This window comes from Neofelis nebulosa, chromosome 16, assembly GCF_028018385.1.
Source record: "Neofelis nebulosa isolate mNeoNeb1 chromosome 16, mNeoNeb1.pri, whole genome shotgun sequence".
In the NCBI taxonomy this organism is placed as follows: Eukaryota; Metazoa; Chordata; class Mammalia; order Carnivora; family Felidae; genus Neofelis; species Neofelis nebulosa.
In genome coordinates, this window is record NC_080797.1 from 24,813,555 (window position 1) to 24,833,208 (window position 19,654).

At 45.9% G+C, this 19,654-nt stretch overlaps 2 protein-coding genes across 3 annotated transcripts in view; both read left to right on the top strand.

Annotated features, from left to right (window-relative positions):
* Positions 1–4,216: 4,216 nt before the first annotated feature.
* LOC131496941 (small ribosomal subunit protein uS14-like) lies at positions 4,217–4,387 on the top strand. Its single transcript, XM_058702817.1, has one exon. It carries the CDS (start codon positions 4,217–4,219, stop codon positions 4,385–4,387), a length of 171 nt encoding a protein of 56 aa, XP_058558800.1.
* Positions 4,388–18,274: 13,887 nt separating this feature from the next.
* Positions 18,275–19,654, top strand: part of FAM20A (FAM20A golgi associated secretory pathway pseudokinase) — a 50,536-nt gene continuing 49,156 nt past the window's right edge. For both annotated transcript variants that reach the window (XM_058702781.1, XM_058702782.1), the window contains exon 1: positions 18,275–19,409. In XM_058702781.1, coding sequence (XP_058558764.1) covers positions 19,018–19,409 — 392 coding nt within the window. In that variant the 5' untranslated portion in view covers positions 18,275–19,017. The remainder of the gene's footprint in view (positions 19,410–19,654) is intronic.

Genomic DNA, 19,654 nt, shown 5'->3' on the forward strand with positions numbered 1-19,654 from the left:
CGGCTGCCTTCCCCCTCACCTGCCTTCCATTCACCATCAAAAATCCTACCATGTCACCGTATGCCGTGCGCCCACATCATTGGATTGCTCCGTAGCTCCGTGACTTTCTGCTCCCGACCCAAGCAGTCAACGGAAAGCATCGCTCTTAAAGCTTACCAACAATTTCTGCGGGCCACATCCTTCGGTCTCTATTCATTCTTGACTTCGTCACGACGTTTGACACCACTGACCACTTCCTTACCCCTCTTTTTATGTTGAGTGCTACCTGACCGACATCACCAGCCTCTTTACCTGCCTTCACTCCTGTGTTAGCTTCACGTTTATTCTCCCAAAACTGGGTCTTGATGGGCTCTGTGGCAAACGCTTACGGTGGCTGTTCTCACTCGCTAGCTTGCTAACGGAAAGAGGTGCTCGACCTAATCATGGCGAACCATTCCCGTTTGACAGTGACTGGTGGAGGGCTGGCCGTGTGGCCCATTTCTGATCAATGATAAGGGAAGCCTTCTGAGGTGTTCTGAGACATCTTTCACCTCCCACGGAAGAGGCACATACGGAGACAACCATTTCTTCCTGCTTATCCCTTCTTTCTTGGGATATTGCCACATAAGAACATGAGCCATTGAGCAATGTCATCCTGCCACCCTGACGGAAGTTCAAGAGAAGAGTACAGAGGCCAGGACTGTCCCCTGATATCCAGGAACTGCGAAACCAATGCAGCAACTACCCACATGCTTGAATAACCACAGACCTCGATGTAAGTAAGCAACTACTGGCTGTGTTTCTCTTGTTTGCGGCCAAAGACATTGAGGCATTCCTGCAAAACGCTCTACCTCATCCATACTCACAGAATACATTGCGAAGTCTTTGCTGACCTCGTCAAAATCCTTATCTCCAAATGTCTCTCCCAGCCCCGGAATCTCCTAGCCCTAGACGCTTCCATTTGGCTTTCAGTTCATCAGCTTAACGCAACATGTTGAAATCCAAACTCATCATCTTTCCCCTAAAATCAGCCAGACCTTTGTCATCTTCAGAAAGATTAAGACTCCCTTTGAACTTTCTTAGAAGAACACGTGTTCTAACCTAGAGCTTCCAGGGCGTGGGGTGGGGGTAGGGGTGCGCTGCGATAACAAGAAAGACAGAACTTAAGATTTAAGTCTTAAGGAGGCTTATCTCTGTCTAGCCATGCTAGGTATTTCATAACGGCATATACGTATAAAACAACATGGATGAGACACAGGATGTACAACAGAAGTGGCCAAAGATAAAGCCAAAGTGAGAACAGTCATCAGACCATGAGATCTGCCTTCTTAAAGCGTCTGGCCTTTACTGTGTAGACGGTGTAAGATTTCAAGCTGTGGAGTAATGTAAGCAGATTTATATATTGCAAAAACAGCTTCAGCAACAGCATGAAGAATGGATCAGAAGGTTCAAGGCTGAGATGAATGAAGCAATATAAAAAATCCACTAGCCAAAAAAATAATGAGGTCCTAAACCAAGATCCTGGAAGTGGCAATGGGGAAGAAAGGATATGCTCGAAAAAATAATTAGGAAAACATTCACAAGACTAGGAGACAGATTGAATATGGAAAGGGAGGAGAAAAGAAGCGTGTGAAATGAGAGATTTTGGCTGACCAAGTGATCGATGGCATAATTATATAGGCGGAAATATAATCATTACTGTGGGTCAATATAACGGAGTTCAGTTTAGCACATGTTCAAATTGAGTTGCCTTTGGGACATCTAGGTGGAAATGTCTAGGAGACGGAAAAACACCTGTTTCCAACTCAGAAGAAAAGTATGATCAGGAAAAAACAATTTGGGAGTGGGAAAGATACTGCGGATTTAGGTCCTCAGAATCCATTTCAGGCCTCTTCCTTGCATGCTTTTTTCCCCCGGCAGACGCTAGAATTGAAACAAACAAAAAACTACATTTCCAGCTTCCCTGGTAGCTAGATGCAGCCATGTGACTATGGTGTAACCCAAGATGTAAATAGGAATGTTGTATGGGACTTCCAGGAAAACCACTTAAATTTGGCTGACTCAGATGGGAGATAGGCTCTCTCTGCTCCTTCCACTCCCTCATTTTTCTTCTGCTAAGGGCAAGACTGTGAGCGGGGGAGGTCCACCAGCCACTTTGACCATCATGTGATCTTGAACACGGGAGCCATACACTAGGATTTTAAGGTAGAACAATAGAAGGATCCTGGGTTTCTGGCGGGGAAGCCACCCTTCTGACTCTGCACTGAGAACATACAAATTCATTTTACATTTAAACCACTGTTATTCCAGTTTTATGTTTTATGCCCCCCACTGTCATCCTATCTGATGCACCAAATGTGTAGGTAGTCCCTGGCATAGGCGATGATAACAAGCCATATTAGTGCCATGTAAGTGGAAGCAATCTTCCAGAAGAGTCTATAGCATAGAGAGATTTCTGGGAACCTCACTGCAAAGGCGGAGGAAGATGAGACAGCTAATGAGGCTTGAAAGGAAGAGTCAGAAAACTGAAAGAATGTGTCATGTCTAGAGATGTGCCCTTCAGACCCCCCGCTTCAAGGAAGGACCCACGGCAAGACTATGTCTGGTTGACCGCCCCCAGCCGTTGGCCCCTTCTCAGCTTTCAAGGCCATTAATGAGTGAGGCAGTGGTAGCCAAGACCACTTTGTAGGGCATCTCTGCCAATGACTGAGCAACGCATGGCCCCAAATCCCTACCAACACAGAGCTCCCTGAACAGGCAGTCTTTGCTACAGAGATCTGCACCGCTCTGGTGGAGACCATCGATCTACATCACAGTCAGATGGTTCCCTCTGGGCAGGAAGACTTTTGCCCTCCTACCTCTGCATTTCTGCATCCCAGAGAACCCAACAGCTGCAAAGGATAGCAAGAGGCTACATGCATTCACATGTAATATTTGATTTGATTGAATGAGCATTCAATCATCCAATCTCCGAGTAAAGACGCAGGAGGTTAGTGATTTCCTCAACTAACTAAAACTACGAAATACAAGCATTCTTACTCAAAGCCATTCCCTTTCCAGTTCACGTGCTCAGTCTTCCCTGGGTTTTTTGTTGTTTTTTTCTTTTCTTTTTTTTTTAAATCTCTTAACCCAGGGCGCCTGGGTGGCTCAGTCGGATAGCAGCCAACTTCGGCTCCGGTCACGATCTCACAGTTTGTGAGTTCATGCCCTGCGCCGGACTCTGTGCTGACAGCTCGGAGCCTGGAGCCTGCTTTGGATTCTGTGTCTCCCTCTCTCTCTGCCCCTCCCCCACTTGCGCTCTGTCTCTTTGTCTCTCAAAAACAAATAAACATGAAAAAAAAATTAAATATCTCTTAACCCAGAATATAACCATAGCCCATCAACAATCCCTCCAAAATATCACCCACTTCTATTGTCTTACTTTCCTCTTAAATTTTATCTTGCAATCAAATATTATTTAGGAAAAACGAACAGGGATGAATAAACCATAGGTAAAGGAATTCATTTAAATCCCCTTACGTATGTCATTATGAATCATTTTCCAAATTCAGCTATATTATGGCATAAACCATAGCCATTGAACACATAACTCTGTATGGCAAAAGCTTCATATAATAAGATGAGCTTATAAATCAAGTATTAAATCTGTTCCAAGATGATAATGGCCAAAAGTATTGCCAATAGAATTAACTGACAAGATCCTGGTTTCTGAGAATCGAACCATTCATTTCACAAATATAAGGGTTCATTTTCTCGTTCTTCCTTTTACATCACTCACCATTTAAGCCAGATTAATCTTCCAAAAAAAGCACATAGATCTGCCAATATGTTGGCATTTCCTTCTTATGAGGAAACAACAGAGCAGATCAAAATCTGCTTTCTCCGGTTCTGGAGAGCCACGATTATCGGTATACTGTTGCAATTCTCTGAGCTTCTCTCTCAGGGGTTAGCAAACTACCACCCATGGACTAAATCTGGCCCACCGCTGGTTTTTGTCAATAAAGTTTTATTGGAATGCTCCAATAAATGCTCCATGCTCCTTAACCTAGCTATTACCTGTGGCTGCTTTCCTACTACAATGGCAGAGTTGAATCACTGCATCAGAGACCATCTGGCCTACAAAGCTTAAAATATTTACTATCCGGCCCTTAACAAGAAAAAAAAAAAAAATCACCAACCCCTGCCCTAGTTTAAAAAGCATGGTATGTTTTTGCCTCATTACATCCAAGAAAGCAAAATGGGTCACCGGCGACTCTACTGGAGTTATCGGAGAAAATGTGGCCGGGGTTCTCACTCTTGTCACGTCTGTTCAAACCAGCACAGTCCGATCAGGAAATGTGGCCTCAATATGTGCCGCCTGTGTTTCTGTCAGTCCATGAAGGATATAGGTTTCGTTAAGTTGGTTTAAGCGAACTTCCTTGAATGGGTCATCCAAGACATACACCTTAACTGCAGATACCCAAGATACCCACCTTAATGCTCACTCTTTTTTCATAAAATAAAAATACTTCCATGATGAAAAAGAAGCATAATCTGGGGCGTGTGAGTGGCTCAGTTGGTTAAGCGTCCTCCTCTTGACATTGGCTCAGGTCGTGAGACTGATCCCCTGTGTCAGGCTTGCGCTCAGTGTGGAGCCTACTTTGGATTCTCTCTCTCTCTCTCTCTCTCTCTGTCCCTCCCCCACTCACTTGTACGCGCGCTCTCTCTCAAAATAAGTAACCATTTTTTTTAAAAAAAAAGCATGGTCTGTTCTTACATTTCAGGTATTCATTCATTCATTATTATTCATTCATAGTATGTTAACTGACATCTCATTGCGTTAACATCACTACGGGTCAATATGAACTCAAACGATGACTTAACATTCATGATAAATGCTCTCCTTTTCTTTACATCGATAGGCAACGGTTATTTTTAATTAACCTAATTTTTAAAAATGTATCTCCTACCCAGAAGACAAAATGTTGAACTCAGCATTTGATACTTATCCATGTTTTAGCCTAGCTTTAAACTTTAAGCTTAAGAGCAAAAAACCGATTGGTTTTCAAAAGAGGCTGGAAATAAAACATGCTTTAAGAGAAATAAAAAAGGTGATTATGCCCAAACTCCTTTGTTTTCCTTTCTTTTTGGAAAGATCGCCTCTCTCAGTGAAAGAAGACAGGAGCATTTTAAAATGCCTTTCGACAGCACAGACTTTCCTGTTTTAATGGAACAACATCTCCCTTAGGAATTCATCAATGAATCAGAGCAAGAGAACAAGGAGAAAAAGGAGGAGGGGCAGGGCTGCACTGAAAAAGAACAAAAAACTTGGTCTGTGGCTCCAAATAGTGAGTGTTGCACAGACCACAAGGTTGCTCAACTCGGATGCCCAGAAGGCCAGGCCGGGATTCCTGCTTCCCAGCTTCCCTAGGTCCAGCTTTCAGCTGGGAGCTCTTCAGGTCTGTCCCGAGGCATAAATGAACGTAGGTATTCCGGGATGAATGTGCCCCTTCTCCTGAGCCTTTTTATTTTCTCCTCCTGTTTCTTTCCCCAGGTGGGTACAGCTGTTCAGGGTTTTGTGAACTATGGGTTCAACCATATCTTTAAGATGATGAACTCAGGACTTCTCAGGATTTTCTCAGTAATTTTCATACCCCAAGTACTTTTTCATTTTCTACTTATTTAAAAAGTAACATAAAGATCTCTGCAGGGCACCTGGGTGGCTCAGTCAGTTAAGCGTCCGACTTCAGCTCAGGTCACGATCTCGCGGTCCGTGAGTTCGAGCCCCGCGTCAGGCTCTGGGCTGATGGCTCGGAGCCTGGAGCCTGCTTCATATTCTGTGTCTCCCTCTCTCTCTGCCCCTCCCTGTTTTCTCTCTCTCTCTCTCTCTCTCTCTCAAAAGTCAGTAAACATTAAAATTTTTTAAAAAGATCTTTGCATAAAAATCATAAAAATACTGGTAAAGAAGAGGAAGGAGGAGGAGAAGGAGAAGAAAAGAAAACTTAGATTATGCATTAATCTTACCACCCAAGGAAATCACTACAAAATGTATTCATTCATACATGTAGTGGGTTGAATGGTGCTCACCACTTCTCCAAAAGATGTATCTGCCCAGAGCCTGTGAATGTGCCTTTATGTGGAAAAGGTCCTTTGCCAATGTAATTACATTAAGGATCTCAAAATGAAATCAGTCTGGATTATCTGCTAGGCTCTAACTCCCTGGACAATTGTTCCCATAAGGAGAGGAGAACCATAGACAGAGGAGAAAGCCATGTGAAGGCAGAGAAGAGAATGGAGAGATACAGCCACAGGCCAAGGAATGTCTGGAGCCTCCAGAAGCTGGGAGAGATAAGCAAGGTGTCTCTTCTGGAAACTTCAGAGAGGGTATGGCCTTTGATTTTAGGTATATAGTGTCCAGAGTGTGGGAATAAATGGCTGATATATTTTTTTTAATTAAAAAAAAGTTTTTTTTTTAATGTTTATTTATTTTTGAGACAGAGAGAGACAGAGCATGAATGGGGGAGGGGCAGAGAGAGAGGGAGACACAGAATCGGAAGCAGGCTCCAGGCTCTGAGCCATCAGCCCAGAGCCTGACGCGGGGCTCAAACTCACGAACCGTGAGATCGTGACCTGAGCTGAAGTCAGACGCTCAACCGACTGAGCCACCCAGGCGCCCCTAAATGGCTGATATTTTAAGCCATCGACCGTGTGCTAATTTGTTGTAGCAGCCTTCAGAAACCAAAACAATATATCTGTTCCGTAAATGTTTACCGAACAACCAGATATTGTATCAAGAAGTTGACGAATAAGATGTCTTTAAAAAAAAGATACTAAACCTTTCAAAAACTTTTTATGCGTACATGAATATATGTATATGAATATTTTAATGGGCCATAATATAAAAGTTGTTATTAACATACTTTTTCACCTAATAATATAAACATTTTTCGTGATAATAAATGAATATGTCCGCATTTTATAAATGAGCCACTATTTTGCTCACGCTGTTCTCCGTATTCGAACATTGAGTTCGTTTGCATTTTTTCCCTATACTGCCATCACCGTTCTTCAGTTACATACTTATGCATATTTTAAATTATTCCCTTAAATTTTACAAAATGGAATCCAGAGGTTAAAATCTGTGCCAGTTATCAATTTCTCGTCTCTCAGATCCAAACTGACCCCTGCTTTCTGACCCTGGAACTGGACCCTGCAAACCTATCTCTGCTGTTGGGTGGGCACGTGATAGGCTTGTCAGTGGAGGGCACTAGACGAATACCGCAAGACAGCCGGACCAGGAAGACACTTCCTTTTTGGGTCCCAGTTCTCAATTTTTTAATGCGACTCGGGAGCCCAGCAGCCCTCACAGACTAGCTCCACCCACACTTCTAGGACACACTCACCAACACCACCAATAGTTTTCTTTTGGGGGGGGGGGGTTATGTTTATTTTTGAGAGAGACAGAGACAGAGACAGAGTGTGAGCAGGGGAGGGGCAGAGAGAGAGGGAGACACAGAATCTGAAGCAGGCTCCAGGCTCTGAGCCATCAGCACAGAGCCCGACGCAGGGCTCGAACCCACGGACCGTGAGATCCTGACCTGAGCCGAAGCTGGACGCTCAACCGACCGAGCCACCCAAGTGCCCCAACATGTCTTTTGATCAAATCTTCCTTGTTCAAATAACCTGTGCGCTTTCAATCTCCTAACTGACCCTGACCCTACTGACGTAAAGTCTCAATGCACTTATGTGACCAAATCAACTTCTAGAACAACTGCTCCGACTGGCAACTCCTTCCCCAAGCCCTTACCAACCCTGGATATTTTTCTTCTTGTCTGGCAGAGAAAATATGACAAGAAGGAAGGTATCCCTTGTCAATTGTTTTCATTTGCATTTCTTTGATGGCTAGTAAGGTAGAATATAAAACTATATGAGTATATGTTGTGTTGGAAGGAGTCATATCAAAGCCACAACGGTTACCTCCAGGGAAGGGAATAAGATGGGAAGAGGGGGAAGGAAAGGGAACTTTCACTTATTGCTCTGAAACCTTGCACACTGTCCAAATATTTTACAAAGGGCATTCGTGCATTATGTATATAATTAAATATGTATACATCATGAAACTCAGGTGCCACTGAGCCCTTTCTCTGACTACACGTGACTGCTGCTGGTGACTTGTTGCCTTCTTTAGCAGAGCTGAGCAATCAACTCTGGAAAGACCTTATCTCTCTGTAACCACAGTAACCCAGGCCTGACCACAGACTCATCTCTCTCAGGCTGCTTCTAGAACACCAAAAAGAAATGAGGACACGTCGCATGTGCCTGGTCATGGCGGCCAGAGTTCTTGTATCTTCAAGGATAGGAGAATCATGACTTTTTTTTTTTTTTTTTTATATACCCTGTCTCATTGGGAGAACCCATGTCAAACCATGAGCTAGACCGTCAGTTCAAATTTTTACTCACAACATTTGGGAAGAATTGGGGGGAGAGTGCAGAGACCATAGGGTCCGTCTGCCTTTTCCTTACTATCAAGGGCATGTGGTTGAAGCTTGTGAATGTGAGACTGTGACCCAGAGAGGAGACTGCATGACCAGTTGGGCACAGAGATGGGCCATAGTCATCCGTCTGCTTCCAAAATGATTCATCATTTTCTTACACCTTTCATCTTTGCTTCCAAACCCAAAACAAAACAGCACGAAGAGAGTTAAGATAATGCAACTGCACTTACCACAACTGGTAATTTTAGAATTTTTTTGTCAGCCAGGGCTAAAATATTCTAATATTGTGTTACAAATATTTGAAGCCTTCCTTCGAGGAAGGGAGGATTCTTTAATGACCCAGACAGCTAACGGACCTCTGCTGGGCTGAACTCTGTAGGAAACGTGTTGGGGTCCAGGAGAATGGGAGCCAGAACAAGCAGAGCACGTCACCTTACATACAAAAAGACGGGGGGGGAGGGGGGGGAATAAAGTGAAGGGTTGAGAATGGTGGGCTTGAGTTTGCAGGGGTGTGAGATGGAGGGGAAGAAAAGAAGAAAGTGAGACCATAAAGCATGGACTTTGTGAGGCCAGATCTATATATTGGAGATGTTTACAAAGGTAGGCTAATCATCCTATAGCTCAGGAATCTAAATCTCACCTCTCCCTTAAAAGTGATGGAGTTAAGACCCGTGTTAATTTTCAGAGCGTTTTGGAGTCATTTGTATTTATTTTAGCCGTACTGGCAGTCTGAGACTGAACTTTGAGCCAGAGCAAGATATTTATTTGTGTTTCGTTTCTTTAATGCTGGTCTCACCCACTGGCTGTGAGTTCATGTAGTGGACGAGGAGTGGTCGGACAATGTTAAAATACTTGAAGACATGACTATCCAAAGACCACCCCCCAATCCAACTTCCTGCCTTCTGAAAATAGTTGCGCTGTAAGAATTGAAACAGAGAAAACGCATCTGTTGTTACCCAGTCTGACATATGAAGCTTGCATAACATGCACACGGGTGCTGCCTAGAAGAACAGAACAGCTATACATACGGATATAGATCTCTTCCAATTCAAAATGTACCTACAGCTAATTCAAGTCAAGATTGTTCTTCCACAGATTCTTTGCCCTCTATCATGTACCTCCTTTGAGAATAAAATAGTGCAGGGGTGGCTGGGTGGCTCAGTCAGTCAAGCGACCGACTCTTGATTTCAACTCAGGTCACGATCTCGTGATTTGTGAGATCGAGCCCCACGTGGGGCTCTGTGCCGAGAGCACGTAGCCCTGTTCAGGATTCTCTCTCTCCCTCTTTCTCTGCCCCTCCTCCACTTGCATTCTCTCTCTCTCTCCCTCTCTCTCAAAAATAAATAATAAACTTAAAAAAAAAAAAAAGAAAACAGTGCAAATTCCTTGACTGCTGGCCTTTAGTAACACGCTTAACCTCCATATCAAAGCCCAACACTTTAGCTCAATTGTCTCTTTAAGAAGACAGAATAACCCAGGATATGAGACCACAAGGCAACTCGAGTCAAGCTTTTATAAATTTTTTCAATGTTTATTTATTTTTGAGAGAGAGAGAGACAAAGAGTGCGAGCGGGGGAGGGGCAGAGAGAGAGGGAGACACAGAATCTGAAACAGGCTCCAGGCTCTGAGCCATCAGCACAGAGCCCCACGCGAAGCTCAAACCCACAAACCTCAAGATCATGACGTGAGCCGAGGTCGGACGCTTAACTGACTGAGCCACTCAGGCGCCCCTCAAGTCAAGCTTTTAATGAAATATTGTTAAGTATACAGAAAAGTATAAAGAACAACATGACTAACATCCACATACTCACCACCCAACTTCGTCAAATTTGAACATTTTGTAATATATCCTGCAGCTCTTTTCTGCTGAGAAATAAATCATTATGGATACTTTCAATGCCCCGTATATAATCTGCAACAATCCCCCCTCTCTTTGATCTCATATATGACCAGTAACCCCTATCCTGAATTTTGTGTTCATCATTCTCATGCTTGTTTTTATCATTTTGCTACATATATATTTACCCATAAATAATATCAAGAATTACTCTGCCAGTTTTGAGGCGTATCTAAAGTATCATACTGCTATGCACACACATACATATACGTATATACACACACATATATATTGTATATAAGTATTCATAGCTTTTTACAACTTAAAGTTGTATCCATGTTGAGAAAAATATAGTTATAGTTCCTTCATTTTAACTGCTGCTACCCACTGTCTAAGCATGCCACAACTTACTTATTTATTCTCGTATGGATAGACAATTAGATATTTTGCCATTCTTTATTATTAGAAGCCAGAGGGTGGGGGAAATTCTTTGAGATAAGTGCATGAATGCTTTGTTTTTTTATTTTATTTTGTTCTTAATATAGAGTTAGAAGAATAATATGACCAATCAAGTCGACCTGTTTAAAATGTATAGCTCTGTGAATTTTAACACGTGTATAGACTGACGTGACCACCATCACAACAATAAGGATACAGAAGCATTCCATAATCAGAAGCGACTCCCCCAGGCTGCTCCTTTGTAGTCACTACTTTGTCACTGTCCCTACCACCTGCCAACCAACGGCTATTCTCTGTTGTCATAATTTTCCCATTTCTAGGATATCATAACGTAATCATACAACATATTAACTTTTGAGACTGGTTTCTTTCACTCGGCATACTACCTTGAGACGCAAGGTATACACTGGGTATACACCAGTTGGTTCATCCGTTTTGCCCATTGAAAGCCATTTGTGTTATTTCCAATTTTGGGCAATTGTTAATAAAGGTGCCAATAAATTAATAAAGATTTAATTTATAAATCTTCCCAAACAGGCCCTTATGCACCCATATGGTTTCAATTAATTTCGACAAATACCTGGTCACGGGATTCGGCAAATACCCAGTCAGATGGGAATCATATGGTTATCTTTCCAAGTTCTTAAGTATTTACCAGTTATATCTCTATAATTGATTTCTGGTCTAATTCTGTTATGATCAGAGAACAAAATTTGTGTGATTTTTTATTCTTTTAAATTTGCGAATGTTTGTTTTATAACCCAGGGTATAGTCAGTCTTGATAACTGTCACATACACTTAAAAATAATATGCCCTGTGTTGAGTTGAGTGCACTACATACGACAGTTAGATCCAGTTGGTTGATGGCGTTGGTCAGTTCCTCTATATCCTCGCCTACTTGCTCTATTAATCGCAGAGAGAAAAAAAAAGTTTAAGACTCCAGCCATAATTGTTGGATTTGTCCATTTCTCTTTCCAGGCTTATTAGGTTTTTTTATGTTGATTTTTTTTTTTAATATAATTTGTTGTCAAGTTAGCTAGCACACAGTGTATATATACAGTGTGCTCTTGGCTCCAGGAGTAGATTCCCATGATTCATTGCTTACATGCAACACCCAGTCGGGCTTATTAGTTTTACTTCATGTACCTTGAAGCTCTGTTGTTAGAGACATACAAACTTAAAATTGGTATCACTGGTGGATTGACTCTTTCATCATTACGTAATGTTTCTTTCTATCCCTGATGTCTTTCTTGCTCTACAGTCTACCCTGTCTGATATTAATATCGTCATCCCAGATTTTGTTTCATTAGTGTTTGCCTGGTATACCATTTTCTATGCTTTCATTTTTAACTTTCCTGTGTCATTATATTTACATCTGGTTTCTTATAGTCAACTTATCATAGGTCCAGGTTTTTTAAAAATATTTATTGGTCTTGGCTTTTTGTTTGTTTGCTTGCTTCCGTTTAACCCATTCTGATGATCTCAGTCTTTTATTTGGTGTATTTAGACCGCTTACATTTAATGTTGTTATTAATATGTTTGCATTAGGTCTACCATTTTATAATTTATTTTTTGTTTGTTCCCTCTGTTTTTTGTTTCACTCTTTCCCCCTTCCTGCTTTCTTGTGTATGGCTGGAATATTTGTAATGTTCCATTTTAATATATCTATTGAGTTTTGATTATATCTTAGGGTGGTTTTTTTTTAGTGGTCATGGTAGGGATTAAATATACAAACTTAACCCTTTTCAATCTACTTAGAGTTAATATTTCCCCACTTCGAGTGGAATATAGAACCCTTACCAGCATATAGGTCCCTTATGTTGTAGTGATTATTAAGTCTATATGTGTTAAAACTCCATAACTATAATTTTTGCTTTCAACCACCATACATATTTTAAAGAGCTGAAGAGGAGGGAAAGAATCTATTATATCTACCCGCCAGATTTTTACCATTTCTGTTGCTCTTCCTTCAGTCTTGATGTTCCAAGTTTCCCTCCGGTGTTATTTGCAATCCATCTGAATAACTTGCTTTCATGTTTCTGTTGGAGCAGGGCTGCTGGCAATGGCTTCTCTTCGTTTTTGTTGACATTTCATCATCATTCCTAGAGGAAATTCATTCTGGAATGGAATTTTGAAATTTTCTGACTTCAAGTAGTCATTTTACACGGTAGAAAAATGAAGCCCAGAGACATTAAACAATTTTCCCCTATGCTGCTGAGCCAGGGCCAAAATCTAAGCTTCTTGACTCTCAAGTTCAGTGCTCTTACTCTTCCTATATAATGCACTGGCTTGCTATCTCAATCATTTGGTATATAGTAAGAATAGGTCGTGCACAAAAAGCTTCGTTATTATGTGCTTCATACAAGACAAAATGGTAAAATTATCATTTTCTAGAACTGAAAAGGGGCCTTAGGGATCACTCATTTCTCTATTTCACGTTTCAGATGAGAAAACTGGGGCCAGAGAAACTAATTCAGTTTCCCAAAGGAAATTTACTAATAAGCAAAGACATGACGTTTTATAGCAAGATCACACTACATACCTGCCATTTGCACTGGGATTGTTTGTTTGTTTTGCCCAGCAGCCGTAGCCGAGATAGATCATGTTGGGCCAGACACACTCTCTCTGGTGTCCCCCATGACCTTATGACACAGGTGGATGGCCAACATTGCACAATGGATCCTAGCAGAATCATTTGAAATCAAATCTATGACTGTTCTCATTAGCACCAAAGATTCCCCAACCTCAGTGGTATCAGAATTGGACTTCTGTGTGCACAGAACCTTACACGCTGATACGAATCAGCTTATTGAAATTATACATTCCTGGGTCCACTTCCAAAAATTCTGATTCACTAGATCTAGCGTGGGAGCCTGGAATTTGCATTTGTATAAACACCCCAGGTAAGTCTGAGGCAGGGGCTAAACTTGGAGAAAATGTCTGGCCGAAGTTGAAGCATCATGTCTTGGTCATTAAAAGAAAGTTCTGGGGGCGCCTGGGTGGCTCGGTCGGTTAAGCGTCTGACTTCAGCTCAGGTCATGATCTCACAGTTCGTGAGTTCGAGCCCCGCGTCGGGCTCTGTGCTGACAGCTCAGAGCCTGGAGCCTGCTTCACATTCTGTGTCTCCCTCTCTCTCTCTACCCCTTCCCTGCTCATGCTGTGTCTCTCTCTGTCTCAAAAATAAATAAACATTAAAAAAAAAATTTTTTTTTAATAAAAAATAAAAGAAAGTTCTGTTCTTTCTAGCTCAGCATAAAAGAAGAGACTGGATATGACACCAAATCATTTCTTTATCTCACTGCATTCGGGATCCGTACTCTTGCATGCCATGTAGAGTACAGAACCGCCTTCCTCCTCTCTCAGGGATAGCTGAGACAGCTAGAAGGTAATAGTCACATGCCCCTTCCCCCATCTGTATAGTAACAACAACTCTTAGGGACGCAGCTAATTCCAATTAGCACAGAGTTCATCATACGTCTCTTAGCTATAGCCTTTTCAATAGGCCCATTAAGATGCCTAAGATTTAGATGTTCCAGTTAAATATAATCGTTAACATTTACCTAGAGCCAGATTTTATAAGCCCAGATTTTTACTCTAAATACACTTCTTAACCGCCCTGCCCCCCGTAGGCATGAACATGCACAGACCCACATACACAAATCGTATTTATTCCACAGGAATGTGTGAATTCTCAGCTGTATGCCTTGCTGTGTACGAGAGCCTATAAAAGCAGGGAAAAGAAGAAAGTGTGTTGGCCCCGTATGCAGAATTACAGTCTAGTGTAGGAAACCAGCCACCCAAACAAGAAACAAGGAGTCGTGTTTTAAGCAGCATACAGACACGTGCAAGATAAAAATAGAGTATAACCTTCACAGATGGAGGAACCCTTGCATTTAAATACTGACTCTGTTGTTCTCACAACTTAATTCCTGGAAATCGAGAGCTGGATATTTAGCTAGACTAAAAGGAAACACGGGTGTCCTTTGCTTTTGCCCCTTAATTCATGCAGAGTTACAGATTCTCTAATCTGGCCAGCCTTTCGCCTCAGACTTGTTCTCGATTGTCTCGTAGGTACAGACAGATCTCTCTTCTCTACTAACCATAAAAGATGCTTGAAGGCGGGAACCCTGCTGTCTGATACTCCTTCTGTGTCTCCTCCAGGGCCTAAAACTCTGTTATTTTATTGTAACCCACAGTTCAGCCCCTCCTGGGTCCCAGGCCCTGTGTGATATGCTACAATTGCAGAGCTAACCTGAGATCCCTGCCCTCGAAGATTTACCTTCATTCACTGAGCACAAACTTCTCCTGCAAGTGATGGGCCCTGTCCTCAGAGCTTCGGGTCCAGAGATAAGAAACACTCTCCCTCTGCACTTGAGCGAGGAAGGCAGACATGGGCATTGTGTGTTTGGGCTGCTGTCACAAAGGACCACAAACTGGGGAGCTTAAACAATGGAAGTGTATCGGCTCATGGTTCTGGAGGCCAGAAGTCTGAGATCAACATGTTGACAGGGATGGTTTCTACCAAAAATCATGAGGGAGAATCAGCTGCTTGCCTCTTACCTAGTTTCTGGTGGTTTGCTGGCCATCTTTGGCGCCCCGCGGCTTTTAGAAGCATGAGTCTGACCTCTGGCCTCGGCTTCATGTGGTGATCCCCCTGTGTGCCTAGCTCAGTGTCCAAATTCCCCTTCTTTATAAGGACACTGGTCATATTAGATGAAGGGCACACTCTGTTCCAATATGACCTCATCTTAACTAATTACCTCTGCAATGACCCTATTTCCAAATAAGATCACATTCTGACGTATTAAGGGTTAGGATTTCAACATATAAATTGGCAAGGTGCATAGTTCAACCTCTCACACATGCAAACAACAAAACACAGCCTGGTCAACGCTTTAATAGAAGTGTATGGAAAGGGCTAGAAGGGTACCTGAGAGTACATGATATTGAGCTTAATGGGCATGAGGAAAAGCATCAGGGGACGTGGGACAGGAGGCCAAAGCTTGGACAGACAATTCTCCGGGTAGGGAAATGCAAAAGAGTTTTTGAATAAAGGCATGTCCACGAGTGCATGAAGCACTCGGGGAATTGCAGAAAGTATTATGGGCTGAAACCTGAACGGCATCTAAAGGAGAGGTGGGAGACGAGGCAGGAAGGGGAAACAGAAGCCAAAACATGAAGGGCGACGTCATGACGTGTAGCCTAAGCCAGACACAAAGCCATGGAGGCTTTTCAACAGGACATCATCGCTGTATCTGCATCCTAGAAAGCTCATTCTGGCAAGAGTTTTGATTATATCATAACACAGGTGGGCACTGAAATGGGACCATGTCGGAAGCTGAGAGACCAGCCGAGGAGCCTATTTGCAAGAGTCTAAGCAAGAAAAGTTGGGACCCTGGATGCAGTCGAGAGCAGTGGGAACGGAAGGGTGGGGCTGGATTTACAGCGAGAGGCTTGAAACAATGTCTCTGGCAAACAGCGGTTGGGGATAATCTGGGTGTGGACTGAAGAAATGTGGGTGAGGAAGCCAGGGGCCAAGATGTGGAGAGTCAGAGCAGGAACAGAAGGGCCAGGCCCATTGCTGAGAGCGGGGAAAAGACACTGAGGACACTGAGGACACTGAGGACATCCTGCCCCTAGGATTTCACCTCCCCCACCCGGACCTCATGCACACCTAACATCTGACTTCCACATACAGTTTTGCCCTTGACCTTTATAGGGCAGGGGAAATGTACTTAGATAATCTCTCATCAAGTTAAAAATTCTGTTCCCTGAACTGAGGCCAGACAAGCAAGTGCTAAGGAAGCATGGCCACATGAGTGGAGGAGAACTGGAGTCGTAAGACTGTGATGGCTTCGTGCCCATATCCTTTGCCAGCCCAGAAAAATGCAAAGCGGTCCTGCCACGTGTGCCTGGTTTCTCCATCCCCTCGCCATGATGCCTAACCAGACACATCAGAAGTTGCAAAATTTGGGGGCTTCTGGCTAGCTCAGTCAGTTAAGCCTCCAACTTTGGCTCACGTCATAATCTCGCAGTTTGTGAGTTCAAGCCCCGCGTCAGGCTCTGTGCTGACAGCTCAGAGCCTGGAGCCTCCTTCAGATTCTGTGTCTCCCTCTCTCTGCCCCTCCCCTGCTTACGCTCCGGCTCTCTCTCTCGCTCTCTCTCTCTCTTAAAAATAAATAAACATTAAAAAAGAGAAAAAGAAGTTGCAAAGTTTCTCAGGAATTGGGGACCAGTTGAAAGTTGATTCCAAATAAAAAAATGGAGATCATTCAACAAGGCTTACAAATAACCACCACCATAGGCCAGCAGCAGAGTGAAGCAGGGGCCCATGGTATCATCTTGGGATTTCTCACCAGGACTGGGCTTTGAGGCCATGATGTGCTCCTGAAAGTGGTCCCTGTCTGGCCTGCTTTTTCACACTTTCTGTCTTTTGTCCCACTCATAAATTGTATCTAACTTAACCCAGTGTGCTACAGGAGCCAAGAAGTCCTAACTGTTTCTAGCAAACAAAGATTTCCCACTTATTTACCCCGTGCTGGGGGCTGTTCCAAGCACACAACAACCCTATGGGGTAGGTCCTATTATTATCTTTCAGTGACAGAGGAGGGGATGGCGAAGAACACAAGAACCTCCCCCCTTCCCCGCCCCCCACTGAACCACAGGGGAAAGAAGGCTGATCTGAACCCACAAGCCAAAGGGTGTCTGAGGATTCCTAACTCCAGCAAGGGAAGGAGAGGGTTAAAGAGTAAGATGAACATACATGGGAATCTTTGCTGTCTGGGCAGGCAACTCACGGCAAAGATGTATTTTCTTTAACATTCAGCAGGGTGGGGCCGCCTCCCTGATCAGAATTGCACTCTCCTGTCCCCCCAAGCGCGCCCCAGGTCATTAAACAGAGGAGCCAGAAGTTCAGGCCTGGCCTGCCCCCTCCCCCTCCCTCTTCCCCAAAAGGAAAATGATGTGGGGGGAGCATGAATTACTTCACGAGCCATCAGGAGGAAACATAACATGTGCCCTCCAGTGATTCATTTGGGTGGACTACTTTCACACCGAGCTAAATGCAAAAGTTCAGAGGAGGGTCAGCGGGCGGCCCCTCCCTCTTTGAGTGCGGGAGAAATTTCCTCCTTGTAAAGGACAAGCACAGTTGGAATCAAACTCCATCCAAACAGGAAATCACCAAGATTCTAGGTAAACGTGGCGCCTTATTTTTAAAGGACCAACTTTTTAATTTCATTGACTGGGTATTTCCTGAGTGCCTACTAAGTGCCAGGCACCCGGGCACGTAGTTGTTATGGACCTAGGATGTGCCGGGTGGGAAGATACAAAGAGGGAAAAGACAATGCACACACATACGCGCGCGCGCGCACACACACACACACACACACACACCCATCTGGCGAATCTTACAAGAGAAAGACTTTCGGGGGATTGTCTTTTTTCTAAAAATGAAAATAAAAGGTTGCGCGCGCGCGCGCACACACACACACACCCTGACTCCCCAAAGTGCCCGGACTGAGTCCTGAGCAGGGAAAGTGGGAGGCCTGGGGCGAGGGGGATGGGCGCGCCCAGCGGGTTGGGTGACAAGGTGCAAGGGCAGAGCCGGCAGAGGCATCGGGAGTTGGCTGGCGAGCTTGCGGCAGAGGCAGGTGCCAGCTGCGAGTGGGCGGAGGGGCGGGCGCCCGGCCAGGCGGGGGAGGCCCGGCGTCACCTCTGCCTCTAGGAGTCGGGCGCGCAGACGAGCTCGCCCAGAGCAGCCGGGGGCACGGGCGTCCCCGCCGCCCGCAGAAGGAGCCGCGGGAGCAGTCGCAGCAGCCGCCAGGCGACAGCATCCTCTGGAGAGACGCCCCAGGCTCCGCAGCCGCCTTCCTCCGCCCGGAGGCGAGCGCCGCCGCCCGCTCCCCGCGCTCCCGCTCGCCGTCGCCCCCCGGCCCCGCCGCCCGTCCGCCCGCGGGGGACAGCAGGCACCCGCGCCCCCGGCCCTTCCCTGCCGCGGGCTCCCGGGCCGGCGGCGCGGGGAGAGAAGGTGCCGGAAGCAGGGGCCCAGGGGCACCATCCCCGGGTCTCCAGTCCACGCGGAGAAGAGACGCCCGGCAACACCGCGAGCCCCCGGGCCGCCGGTCCCCAAGTTCAGGGGCGACACCCCTCAAGGAGGGGGAGGGGTGCGATCCCGCGCGGTGAGCACCCCGGCCCCGTCGACCCCGGCCGGCCCTCGGCGCCCAGCGCCCGCCCGGGTCCCCGGAGACGCCCGCGCGCCCCGGCGGGGCCATGCCCGCGCTGCGCCGGGACCGCCTGCTGACCCTGCTGCTGCTGGGCGCGCTGCTCTCCGCCGACCTCTACTTCCACCTCTGGCCCCAGGTGCGGCGCCAGCTGCGGCCCCGGGAGCACCCGCGGGGCTGCCCGTGCGCCCGCCGCGCCGCCTCCCCGGGCCCGGCCCCCGCCGCCGCCTCCCCGGCCCCCCGCGCGGCCGCGCGCAACTTTTCCCGAGCCGGGCCCGGGCCCGAGCGGCGCGGCGGCCGCGGCTCCAAACTGCAGGCCCTCTACGCCCACCCGCTGTACCGCGTCCCGGAGGAGCCGCCGCTCCTCGGGCCGGAGGACTCGCTCCTGGCCAGCCAGGAGGCGCTGCGGTACTACCGGAGGAAGGTGGCCCGCTGGAACAGGTGAGGACCCCGGGCGCGAGGCGCCCGCCGCGCGCACTGCCCGGCCCCGCCGCGCCCCCCGCCCCGGCCCGCCGCGGCTTCGCCCAGCGCTCCGGCTCCGCCCGGGCGCGGCGGGTGTGCCCTGCCCGGACCCCACCAGCCGTGGCGGGCGGCAGAGCTCAGCCCCGAGCGCATCTCAGCGGGAGGAAAAGTTTCTGTGCTGCAGCCCCGCCAGGAAATGCTCCGAGCCCCTCCCCTTGGGCTCC